This window comes from Ictalurus furcatus, chromosome 10 (genome assembly GCF_023375685.1).
Source record: "Ictalurus furcatus strain D&B chromosome 10, Billie_1.0, whole genome shotgun sequence".
NCBI classification, from domain to species: domain Eukaryota; kingdom Metazoa; phylum Chordata; class Actinopteri; order Siluriformes; family Ictaluridae; genus Ictalurus; species Ictalurus furcatus.
In genome coordinates, this window is record NC_071264.1 from 14,729,981 (window position 1) to 14,743,148 (window position 13,168).

General features: G+C 38.0%; 1 protein-coding gene across 2 annotated transcripts; it reads left to right on the top strand.

Annotated features, from left to right (window-relative positions):
• The first annotated feature begins 3,685 nt into the window (after positions 1-3,685).
• Positions 3,686-11,657, top strand: rab11ba (RAB11B, member RAS oncogene family, a). Of its 2 annotated transcripts, none has more exons than XM_053634998.1 (5): positions 3,686-3,836; positions 7,249-7,444; positions 8,057-8,250; positions 8,344-8,424; positions 10,443-11,657. In XM_053634998.1, exons 1-5 carry the CDS (start codon positions 3,797-3,799, stop codon positions 10,586-10,588), a joined length of 657 nt encoding a protein of 218 aa, XP_053490973.1. In that variant the 5' UTR covers positions 3,686-3,796; the 3' UTR covers positions 10,589-11,657. The 2 variants fall into 2 exon arrangements, with proteins under 2 accessions (XP_053490973.1, XP_053490975.1); XM_053635000.1 differs by having other exon boundaries at positions 3,738-3,816.
• The last annotated feature ends 1,511 nt before the right edge of the window (positions 11,658-13,168 follow it).

A 13,168-nucleotide genomic window follows, 5' to 3' on the forward strand; every position in this document is an offset into this window, starting at 1 on the left:
TAAAGTACAGCTTCTAACATGATGACCAAGTGGGAATGACCAAGGGGAAGTCAAAAGGGGCGTGCTAATTAAACACAGCATTGGAACTAATTGATATGTGTCCACACACAATATATAGAATCACAGCAGATTTTATTTGGGTTATTTGAGGTTAAAGACACTATAAATTCCCAGTTTCCTGAGAACTCTTCCTTATGAAGGCTGTATTTAAATTTTCATGTTCGATAAAGGCCTATCTTTAAAACTTATAGACATGCTTTCCTCTTACGACTGTTCAATCACAGCACTTTATTTCACCATATCACAATCATTTGAGCGGATGTTTCCTACCAGTGTTGTGATCTACAATGCAGGAAAGGTTTAAAGAATTTGTTCAAATGTATATTTATTTGTATGTATAGAGTAAATTACGTGTGTATGTGTTTGAAAGTGTGAGCGTGAGGACGTGTGATTTAATAGATATTTGATGGGTGTTAAAATGCTGATCACGATCACAATGCTGTTGTGTGATATAATGGACCTACAGCAGCAATACAGCGTGTTTGTCATTTTTGGTTGCCTTATTTATTTCTTATTTTTAGTGTTCTGACACCATAGTTAGTGACTCAATAACGATATGTACATAGAAATATAAATACAAATAATGAAGAAATACTGACTATATTTTATCCTGTGAATTTGGAGGTTGGTTTTTTTTTTGTTTGTTTGTTTGTTTGGTTGTTTTTTTTTTACTTCCCTCAAGCTGCATATAAAAATGAATCAAGTGAAGCAGATTCTTCCCAAGATGAAGAGCGTGCAGCCGTATTTGCGTTTCAGACGTCACTTTGTGCCGTATGTGTAAACTTTACTGAATATGCAAATAATACGATTGCATCATCTTATGAAAGTTAAGCTGTGTCTGTGTATGTGTGGTTAAAAATGTGTGGCCATGATCAATTAGACTAACTGATGCTGTAGAGACCAAGCATGTTGTCATTGAAAATTGTAAATATAAATTGAAAATTAAACATTTTATCCTTTTTATTTATACAAGATGCTTAAAGAGATGGTTCAGCGAAAAATCTTTATTTACATGATTTTCCCTTTATAACAAGTGTAATCGATCAACCAAGACCTGATTGGTTTTGCAATGAGCTATGAGGTTATTGTAGCTAAGAAGTAATGAAAGGCTATCTCACCCAAAGTTATTTCTGTAAATAATCATCCAGTTATTAAGTAATGTTAATGCTATAATGTTATGATGTTATAGAAAACTTGGGGGAAATTGTGCAAATGATTTTTTTTTTTTTTTTGCTGAATTGTTTCTTTAATTGATGAGTAGTTCATAAGAGTGTATGTGTGTGTGAGAGAGAGTCTGTGTACACGTGCAAGTGCATTTATTTGACCTTCTCTGGAAATAAATATACTTGACAGCTGTTAATCTCTCATTTTATCTGTCAGTATCTCATTGACATATCTGGATTTGGCATGTTAATCTATGTACAGACCCCATAAAATGCAAACTGAAAGATTAGACCTGCATATTAGAGCTTTGCTAGATTTTTATTTCATTAGATACATATACTTGCTTCTCCTCTTAAGAATCTCTAAGTATATTGTTAATTATATCCTGAGTCTGTAGGAGGTGCAACCAGATTTATATATACACTCACTCTCCATTTTAATAAGAACCCCAACACCTGCTTGTTCATGCAATTATCCAATCACCAAATCATGTCACACAGTATGGTGTAAAAAAAAAAAAATCTTCAATTGTCCAGTTTGAGTAAGTCTTTAGCCACTGTAGCCTTAGATTCCTGTTACGGATTGGCTGATACATACAGTATACACTCACCTTCCACTTTACATTCATGCAGTTATCTAATCAGTCAATCATGTGGCATCAGTGCAATGTAAAAATCATGCAGCTACAGATCAAAAGCTTCAGTTATTGTTCACATCAATCAAGAAGAAAAGGTGTGATTTCTGTGATTTTAATCGTGGCTTGGTTGTTGGTGCCAGAAGGGCCTGTTTCAGTATTTCAGAAAATGCTGATCTCCTGGGATTTTCACACACAACTATCTCTAGAGTTTACATGGAATGGTGGGAAAAATAAAAAACAATATGTGTGTGTGGAGAGTCTGCAGGCTAAAACACCTTGTTGATAAGAGAGATCAGAGGAGAATGACCAGACTGGTTTGAGCTGACAGGAAGTCCATAGTAACTCAAATAAGCAGACTTTACAACCGTGGTGAGCAGAAAAGCATCTCAGAACGCACAACACATCAAACCTTGAGGTGGATGAGCTACAACAGCAGTAGACCACATCAGTTTCCACTTCAGTCAGCCAAAAAAAGAATCTGAGGCTATCATAGGCACAGACTCACTGAAACTGACCAGGTGACTTTTTTTCTAATCTAATCAGTTTGGGTGAGTCTGTGCCCATGATAGACTCAGATTCCTGTTCTTGGCTGACAGGAGTTGAACTCAATGTGGTGTTCTGCTGTTGTAACCCGTTCTCCTCAAGGTTCAATGTTCAATGCTGAGATGCTTTTCTGATCGCCATGGTTGTAAAGAGTGATTATTTGAGTTACTATATCCTTCCTGGCAGTTCAAACCAATCTGGCCATTTTCCTCTGACTGCTCTTATCAACAAGGTCTTTCCACCCACAGAACTGTTGCTCACTCAGTGTTGTTGTTTTTTTTGTTTGTTTTTCACACCCTTCCGTGTAAACCCTAGAGACTGCTGTGTGAGAAAATCCCAGGAGATCAGCAGTTTCTGAAATATTCAAACCATCTGGTATCAACAACCATTTTTTTTTTTTGCATTGTGCTGCTGCCACATGATTGGCTGATTAGATAACTGCATGAATGTGCAGGTGTACAGGTGTTCCTAATAAAGTGGATGGGGAGAGTATTTGATAGTGTGACAGTAAAAATGTTAATTATGAAAAATTACCCCATTTTTTAGTGCTTGCATTACACTTTAGAAGCAATTAATAAATATAATACAAGAAAGATAAATAAATAACACAGGGGCGGCTGTGGCTCAGGTGGTAGAGCGGGTTGTCCACTAATCATAGGGTAGGCGGTTCGATTCCTGGCCCACATGACTCCACATACCGAAGTGTCCTTGGGCAAAACACTGAACCCCAAGTTGCTCCCAATGGCAAGCTAGCACCTTGCATGGCAGCTCTGCTACCATTGGGGTGTGTGAGTGTGTGTGAATGGGTGAATGAGACACAGTGTAAAGCACTTTGGATAAAAGTGCTATATAAGTGCAGACCATTTACCGTATAACTACCAAAGGGTGAAAAAACCTCAAGGGTCCTTTGAATAGTTAAGGGTTTCTAGCTTCCTATGGTTATACCTTTTTGTAGTTGTTTTATAGAGGGATGAAGTCCATTAAGATTTCAAGATTTAAGAATTTTCTAATAATATAAAGTTCTATTAGTGCACAATTTCCAAATAAATTTAAAAAGATACTACTACTAAATTATTATTATTATTATTACTAGTATTGTTACTATTATTATTATTATTATTATTATTATTATTGTTGTTGTTGTTGTTATTGTTGTTGCAAAAAAGCAGCCAACTTTGGTGTATATTTTATGCATTATTTAAATTTGCGAATCGATTCTCATGATGAAATAAAAAGATTCGATCAAAAAGAACCGATTCCTTCGCGAGGCGCCCATCAGTATAATCCGCCCTTCCAGCGTTGTAAAGCCGAGTGAATTTTCTTCCTGTCGGTTGGAGTTAGGAGACCGTCGCCGCTTCGCTAGAATTTCAGCAATAGCGGAAAAAAACTAACATGGGAACCCGAGACGATGAGTATGATTATTTATTTAAAGGTCAGTTGTAATTTAATTTACGCGCCTAAACATAGTCATTAAGCGGTGCATTGAAGATTTCAAACGACCGTTAATGCGAGTTTATTTAGCTAAATAAGCTAAGGTACAAGGGTACGTTTGCTACATAGCAGTTTTTGGTTGTATCCCAAATGTTTTATTACGTATTTTGTAAGTGCACTACGCTGCGCATGAAGTCCTGTTTTGTATACCCTATGTAGGGCACTACGTGTCTGATGGAGCGATATTTGGGAATTAGACCATGTATATAACACTAACCAGACAACGATGGCCTTTTAGTCTGTCGAGGCCTTTTGGTGTTATCTGATAGTTTAAAAAAAAACTGTCAATTTTTTAAAACTACTTCATTAGTATTAGATTATATGTACAGAAAGAACATTTCTTTGCGTGGTAGCTATGCAGCTAGCGATCAAACCCCTCTTTAACGGAGATGAAGTAAGCTAACCGCTATCTAGCTAGGTAGTTCGCTAAGTAGCTCAAGTAAGCTACACTCTAGTTTAATGAAGTTGGAACTAATAGTTTTCTTTGTAACTTAATTTCAGTGCAGTTTATATGAAGTTTACTGTCCTATAAAGCTGTGGGTTTTATCCGCCGTTTAGTTATTACCCGTTTGTGCCCGTGCTCCACATCAGTTAGGAGTTTAAAAATAAAAATAAAAAAGTCGTCGTGCTTAATTTCAACATTGAGTAGTCTGAAAACTTGGTTATATCTTTAAACTAGTCTGTTTTATTAAGGGGAATGAAACGGGACGCGTGGTGCTGAGATGAAGTTTGTGCAAGTCTAGCTTGCTTATCTCTCACATTGAAGAGGAAATGATTGAGGAGAGATTTCTGCTGGCTGACGTCATGGCTCATGATTTGTTGTTGTTTAGTAATGTTCATAAAAATCATATCAGATGCTCAATATTTCTACACATGTCTCAAATGCAAGTATACCAAATAACAGTTTCTCCAAAACGAGTCCTGTGACTGTTGATGTGTGTCCTGATGATATGAAGATGCTTGAACAGCAGATTTCAGACTCTTAGTCATTTATTTACTACCACAGTATCACAATGGCCCTTTGTGTAGGTGATCAGAGTAACAGGTCATATAACATTAAACTGAGGTACAGAATCAGGTCAGTTTTCTGTCCTTTTGAGTGCTTTTTGTTTCTTTAAAAAATGTAATAATAATTTAAAAAAACAGAGCAAGTACAGCTGAGTGGAGTTGTGCATAAGTACTATCATAATGGAAATAAATTTCATTTACATACTATGCATTCAGTGTATTAATGACCACAAATGTGCCTTCACTGTCACAAGTAACAAACATAGCCAAACACTGCATGTTAGGATTGGAATCATTACAAATCTAAATTTCAAAAGAAATGCAGGTAATATATTTTTTTATTTGATATTCTCTAATTTACACACCCACTTTATTAGGAACATAATATTAGGAAAATCTGCTTATTCGTGTAGTTTGTCCAATTAGACAGTCATGTTACAGCAGCAGTGCAATGCATACAATTATACAGATACAGGTCAGGTAGCGTTAAGATGCAACATCAGAATGGGGAAATATGTGATCTCCGTCACTTTCAATGTGGCATGGTTGTCGGTTTGAGTATTTCAGAAACTGCTGTTCTTGTGCAGTAGTCTCTCAAATTTACACAGAATGGTGTGAAAAACAAAACATCCAGTGAGCAGCAGTTCTGTGGTTGGAAATGTCTTCTTCTTGATGAGAGAGGTCAAAGGAGAATGGCCATACTGGTTCAAATTGACGGAGACTGCTGTAACTCCAATAGTTCATCTTTACAAGCATGGTGAGCAGAAAAGCATCTCAATGCACAACAGCAGAAGACCACATTCGGTTCTGACTTCTGTCAGCCAACAACAGGAATCTGAGGCTACAGTGTGAACATACTTGAATATTGGAAAAACATTGCTTGCCCCCCCCCCCCCATCATCAATTGTCCAGTTTCAGTGAGCTTGTATCTGCATGATTGTATGTATTGCTTTGCTGCTATGTGATTTACTGATTTGAATAATTACATGAATGAGCAGCTGTTCCTGTTGAAGTGGCTAATGAGAGTATAATCATCTTCAAGCTCTTTCATATCATTGGACCAGCTTCTCTCTCTGTTCTAATATTTGTCATACATGCTTCTTAAATTTGTTATAACTCTACAATGTGGTGTATATACTGCAAAGCTTTGACTGCTTGATTTTGGCTGGGGGTTTTTTTTTTTTGGTTGTTTGGGTGTGTTTTTTTGTTGGGTGATATTTTAGATTTATTTCTTCATACACACATACATACATTATATATATAAAATTAAGGATGTAATTTATTTAATTTTTTTTGCTGTTTTCAGTTGTTCCCCTATTATACATAATTTCAACAATTGTCGAGAGGTATGTTTTCCTTTTTGCCACCCAGAAATTTAATATCAGCGTCAATAGTTTGGAATATTTATTTTCCTTAATGATTTAACTCCCATCATCTTGATCATTTCCTAGATGACACAAATTCATCTTTTCGCTTCAATGACTTCATCTACAGGAAATTACACCAAGATTAATTCTGGGTCCACTGGGAATTCCTGACTCTTGGCTGAGTGTGATGTTTAACGGAAGAAAATGCAGAGCTTTTTACCTGTAGGGTCGACGATGTTTGCTGTTAAAGAGATCACCAATAAAAAGAAAAACACAGTAAACTGAGTTTATGAAGTGTGTAAGATTTAGCAATGCAGACTTTTTTCTCAAATACCTGATCTAATCTAATGTTTCCCGAACACTGCTACTTCCCCGTCTTGTAGTGATGCCAAGGAAATCACATGACCTTTTTTGAAAACTTTTCAGCTGTATAATTGATTGGGAAAGATGACACCAGAGTTTTTGCAAGCTTTTATTTGTTCCTGCCAGAATCTCCACATGAAAGTCATAAAAATGTTGAGTTACAAGACGGATTTATAACCAGATTTAAGCCCTGTGTGAGCTGCCATGGCCTTGAATAAGGTCAATGTTTACAGCTTCACTGCCAGATAGATGTTTGACAAAAATGTGAGTCGTGGCAGAGGACCACAGTGGAAACCACTTCCCATTCATTAAAACACAGGAGTACGACAGAGTCGTACAGGATTGTTTATATACCCTACACTTGGGTTTTAAGAATTCCAAGATTGACGTTGTTCTGCGTAAAATTCAAGAATTTAAGATGCTCCATATAAAATACTAGAGGCGCAAACAAATAGAAGTCTGGTCTAAATTCTGTTTAAAGTTCATTTAAGTAACTTAAAGTAACATTTTACCTCCCTAGCCATCATTTATTGTTTTGAAATAGATGGTCAGTGGAGTATAGAAATGCAGCCTGTAGTACAAATCAGTTTCGTGTCTTCATTGTGTTTTGTGCAGTGGTGCTCATTGGAGACTCTGGTGTGGGGAAAAGTAACCTGCTATCCCGTTTCACACGCAATGAGTTCAACCTGGAGAGCAAGAGCACCATCGGTGTGGAGTTTGCTACCCGAAGCATCCAAGTGGATGGTAAAACCATAAAAGCTCAGATTTGGGATACAGCAGGACAAGAGCGCTACAGAGCGATTACATCAGCGTGAGTACATGACATACTTAATTCTATAAGTAAGGGATGAAACATGACAGTGTGTGCTGTTCTAGGACAATAATCAGTGATCGGGTGGTATGATGCGAAGCAGGGTTACTGTTACCACCCCCCAAAGTGCACATGCACTCAACTAATTTAAGGGATATGCACACATAGTTAATTAAGGAGCTGCACGCACACTTAATTAATTTATCATTATATTTTATGTTGTAAAACATCCTCGCAACACTTTGTGTGTCAGTAACATATTTAACATATGCAATGTTTGTATATTGAGCACTTAATAATTTTGCCTTTATCCTCATGTTCTGTTTGGGAGTAGGCCACCTAGTGTATTGGCACAGTGTGATGGTGTCTCCCATTTGTAGGACAAGGACAGAGGTCTCTAGAGAGCCTGTATTTCGCTCAAATCTGGAAATTGCATAACACTTTTTTCTGTAATTAAAGATATAATAGTGGAACATGCATGCCCATGTACTATAAGCTTATATGATGGTGTTAGAATAAGACTATTTCTTATTTCAAAAATATTTGTTAGTATAAATTGCAATGTTTCAGTTCTGGTTTCTGAATTTAAGTGATAACTGTTGCATCATTCAGGTACTACCGGGGTGCAGTAGGAGCTCTTCTGGTGTATGACATTGCCAAGCACCTGACCTATGAGAACGTAGAGCGCTGGCTGAAGGAGCTGCGTGACCATGCAGACAACAACATCGTCATCATGTTAGTGGGCAACAAAAGTGACCTGAGGCATCTCCGAGCCGTGCCCACTGACGAGGCCCGGGCCTTCGCAGGTGAGTTTCACTTGTAACCAGATCTTTAAAAGAAGGTGTCATAAACTCATTATTGATGGCTTTAACAATGCGTGTGGCGTTTCCTTCTTTCAGAAAAGAACAACCTGTCTTTCATTGAGACTTCAGCTTTGGACTCCACAAATGTTGAAGAGGCTTTCAAAAATATACTTACAGGTAGGGATTTGTTGTCTGGTGGCTGCTTTGTTCTAGAAGGTGTCAGTTAGCTAATCAAGTTCAAATCTGTTTTTATTTGCATTACACACCAATGTTCCAAGAACTTATACCACAGCACTGTCAAAAAGTGTTAATTAATTTTCTATAACAGCAGCTCTGACAGTAGTGCAAGGTTTACATTGATGCACTTGTGTTATCATTCCAATAGTAGCACAGGGACTTGTACAGATTAAGAAACTGTGTATAATTCTTGATATGGTGAAGGAGGTTTATATATGGACTGAGTCTCCAGTGTCAACGCTTTGTAACAGAGATAAAGCATGAACATCACAGGAAAGGTTTCAGAACTTAATTTTATGAAAGAGAAAAAATGAGAGGCTGGTGAGGGAATGACTATATCTGCTATAATGTAAGTGGTAGCTGGGTGTCTGTGTCCGTGTGCACTCCCATCAGCCAGAACTATTAAACCAGCTGCCTAATATTGTGCCCATTTAAGTCCCCACTTTGCCTTCAAAACAGCTCTGAGCTGTCCAATCCACAAGACCTCTGAAGGTGTGCTGTGGTATCTAGCACCAAGACGTTAGCAGCAAGTCTTTTAAGTCCTGTGAGTTGCGAGGTGGGGCCTCCATGGATCAGACTTATTTGTCCAGCACATCCCACAGATGTTCGACCTGATTGAGATCTGGGGAATTTGGAGACCAAATCAACACCTTGAACTCTTTTCATGTTCCTCAAACCATTCCTGAACAATTTTTGGTGTGCCAGGGTGCATTATCCTCCTAAAAGATGCCACTGCCATTAGGGACTATTGTTGCCATGAAGGGGTGGTACTTAGTCTGCAACAATGTTTAGGTAGGTTATATGTGTCAAAGTAACAACCACGTGAATTCCAGGAGCCAATGTTTCCCAGCAGAACATTGCCCAGAGCATCACACTTCCTCTGTTGGCTTGCCTTTTCCCATAGTGCACCCTGGTGCCATCTCTTCCCCAGGTAAGCAACACACACGCACCTGGCCGTCCACGTGATGTAAAAGAAAACATGATTCATCAGACCAGGCCATGTTCTTCCATTGCTCCATGGTTCAGTTCTGATGCTCACTGGCCCATTGCTTTTGGCGGTGGACAAGGGTCCACGTGGGTACTCTGACCGGTCTGTAGCTACGCAGCCCCATATGCAGCAAGCTACAGTGCACTGTGTTTTCTGATACCTTTCTCTCATAGCCAGCATTAACTGTTTCAGCAATTTGTGCTACAGTAGCTCTTCTATGGAATCAGACCAGAAAGGTTAGCCTTCGCTCCCCACATGTGTCAGTGAGCCTTGGGCACCCATGACCCTGTTGGCGGTTAACCAGTTGTCCTTCCTTGGACCACTTTTGGGAAGTATTAACCACTGCATACCCCCACACCCCACAACACCTTCCATTTTGGAGATGCTCTGAACAAGTTGTCTAGCCATCACAATTTGCTCTTTGTTCCTTACACTTGCCCATTTTTCCTAATTCCATCATGTCGACATTGAGAACTGACTGTTCACTTGCTGCTTAATATATCCCACCCCTCAACAGGTGCCATTGTAACTAGATACTCAATGTTATTCACTTCACCTGTCAGTGGTTTTAATATTATGGATGATCGGGGTGTGCGTATGTGTGTGTATAACCCATCACAGTAGGTTCTGTGAGCAATATGTGATAAATGCAGGGATAAACAACAAGCTTAATTAAAGCGTTTTTAATAAATTTTGAATAATCTATTAGAAATACATAATGGGCAAAGAAGAAAGTACAAGTCCATGTCCATGAAGGAGACACATTTTTGTGGCAGATCCTTATCAGGAGTAACCATGCACCAAAGGAAGCCCAGCATATGTAGCAGTCCTACGAGGCGTGCTGTGTATGAGCCTTGACGATAGACAATCTTCTGCTCAGAAATATTCTCCAGTACAGACTCATGAACATTCATAAGCATGATATAAATTAGCTTAAAATGATTTACTTTCTGTATGTGCTGTTTTCCAGAAATCTACCGTATTGTATCACAAAAGCAGATCGCAGACAGGTCTGCGCATGACGAGTCTCCCGGCAACAATGTGGTCGACATCAGTGTCCCCCCTACCACTGATGGGCTGAAAGGCAGCAAATTCCAGTGCTGCCAGAACCTGTGACCCCGTTCTTTCCTTACTCCATGCTGCTTCTTCCTCTGTTCCCCCCCACACTCATCGCTTCTTTGTTGTGTATTGTGCAACCGCTGCTGCTCTAGCTTCGTCTACTCATGTCGAGTCTAGAATTCTCCCTAGTCCTGTGAAGTTCTAGATAACATTCCTATTTTCTCCTTTTTTGTCTTTATTTGATTTTTTCTGTGTGTTTGTATAAGACTTTTCTTTTCTTTCTTTCGGTTCACATCTGAATTCATGCTACTTGATGAATTAGTTTTTGGAAGTGATTCTGGTTGGGCACTGATCGTGTGACCCACTCCTAAGGAAAAGGATGGTGAGGGATCAGTGTGTCCTGAGCTTCCAGCCACTCTGAGGAGTTTCCACTCGGAGATTCCCGACACTAAGCAAGGCTGCTGTTCAGCCGGTCCCAGAAAGGGATTCCTGCTAGTTTAACTTTTGGCTGAGACTCGGCATGGGGCAAGAAACATTGTCTGAATTGTATAGATACCAAAGGGAGACCGCAATCATTTCAATTGTGAATGAAATAAGGTGAACATTTCAGACTGCACAGTCAATAAATGATTCTGCACTATTTAGAGCAGCACTGGGGTGACACTCCTGAGTGAGTTCAGGTCATGATTCTGTATTGTGTTCAGGGCACCAGTTATAGCAGTCATGTGAATGCAAATGTTTCGTGGTAATCATTTTTTATATATATATATACATACAGATTAAAATTAAAGTGACAGTTATCCCAGCCCAGGCATTGCACTGTTAAGTTATAGGAGCTGTTAACCGGGAGGGTGCGCTTGGGGTTTTACTGTTCAAGCTGGTAGGCTGTGTCATCTCGTATCTGAACATGCATTATGCATCACCCTGTTATTGGATTCTTGTTTGAATTTTAAATGTTTGTATGGTTAGTTTTGAAAATGCCTTATGTTTTCCCATGCTGTGATTAAAAAATGCCTTTATTAAAGCGTGGTTCTATGATATTCACATATCCATGAAGTCACATCCGCTGTTTTGCCTTTTATCGAGTTATATTGGGATGGAAAATAAACCAAAATACTATCACACACACTGTTGTTATTCTTGCACTGATTTTAAGCTTGGTTCCACACTAGTAATGGTATGCTACAGCTTTAAATGTAGGTGAAGTGTAATTTGGGGAATAACTGAACAGGATGCGAGTCAAATGTGTGTAATGTAATAATTGTCTCTTGCACATTTCCATCTCATATGTTTATCCCATAAAACTGACTGTCAAAGAATTTAGAACAACAACTTTGTATTCAATTCAAACTGTTGAAATTGAAAGGCAATAATATAACAGAATACATATTGCATGGTTTAAAAAAAACAAAATCCTCCTATATGGATAACAGAAAAACAGGATATCTGAGATGCATGGTTCTGGAAGAGATGCAAATATACCCCAATGCAGTTGTGAGTAATTCAGTTTGGGATTATTTTAACATCATACCTATTTTGAGTGTACCAAATATTGCCTTTTTATGATTATGCTACATCAAATTCGGTCAATTTATAACGTAGAACTCGTGCAAAATGTTATCCTCAAACAACACATTTGGATCAAGAGAAACAAGCAAATAAATGATCTGTACATTGTCAAATAATAAAAACAAATTCAGTAGTGTAATTCAGTGGAGGTTTTTTTTTTTATGTCAGGCAGTAAGTCCAGTCCCTTTTTGGAGTGATAAAACAACTTTCTCTTTGTAAGAGTTTACCTCAAGTTGATGAACATGCTTATCAACAAATATAATTGTACTGCCTTTGGTGTATAATGCATGTTTTGTTTTGATATATGATTACAGTAGTTAGGAAATACTTCCTTTGTTTCACTAACCTTTGCAGAAAACACTATGGTACTTTTAATTATACCGTAGTGGTGTTGAATTCTTGAGTCTGAAGATTTTGATTAATTTTCTATAGTAGTATCCCTGACAGTAATGCCAGCTGTAATTAATATTATAGCTTTATATTAATGCCCTCCTTCTAATACCTTGTTTCTGTAGTAACACCTTACACAGGGACTTGTATTGTTGATGCATGACATTGTCTGAAACTAATAATAAACCATTTTAAAATGTGTTGTGATGAAAGAATTAAAAAACATCAAGTCAGTCCTGATGTTTTCTGTAAGGAAACATTTGTGGAAGAAATTTCAGCACCACAGTCACGTTTCAGCTGGGGAAGTCTTCAGGAAAGAGGCTTGTGCTGTTTGCTGGTTTCATGCAAACATGACAAAATGTATTTTTTTTGTCTTGTTAACTTCAAGAAAGAGAAAAACATGAGGCTGATGAGAGAACTACTGTTTATAGCTGTTATAATGTAAGTGATAACATGAACTAGCTTATCTGATGGAACATTTCCCAACATTAAAATAACTAGGCTATAAATGGTGTCGTGGAAATTAGACAACACTCACAGACTCGTCCTCTGAAGGTAAAAAGGTTTATTACAGAAAGATGGGTAATACAGGATACAATAATGAGAGTGCTCTGAAGCGCTTGTGCTGAACCACTACTATATATATGAAACTTAATAAGTACTATCTTTACTTATTTA

What these genes read in the sequence shown, in the direction of transcription:
- rab11ba (XM_053634998.1), top strand. Translation starts at nt 3,797, where the DNA reads ATGGGAACCCGAGACGATGAGTATGATTATTTATTTAAAG. An exon ending in TACAGAGCGATTACATCAGC is followed by an intron (nt 7,445 to 8,056) that starts GTGAGTACATGA and finishes TGCATCATTCAG; the next exon opens with GTACTACCGGGGTGCAGTAG. An exon ending in TTTCAAAAATATACTTACAG is followed by an intron (nt 8,425 to 10,442) that starts GTAGGGATTTGT and finishes GCTGTTTTCCAG; the next exon opens with AAATCTACCGTATTGTATCA.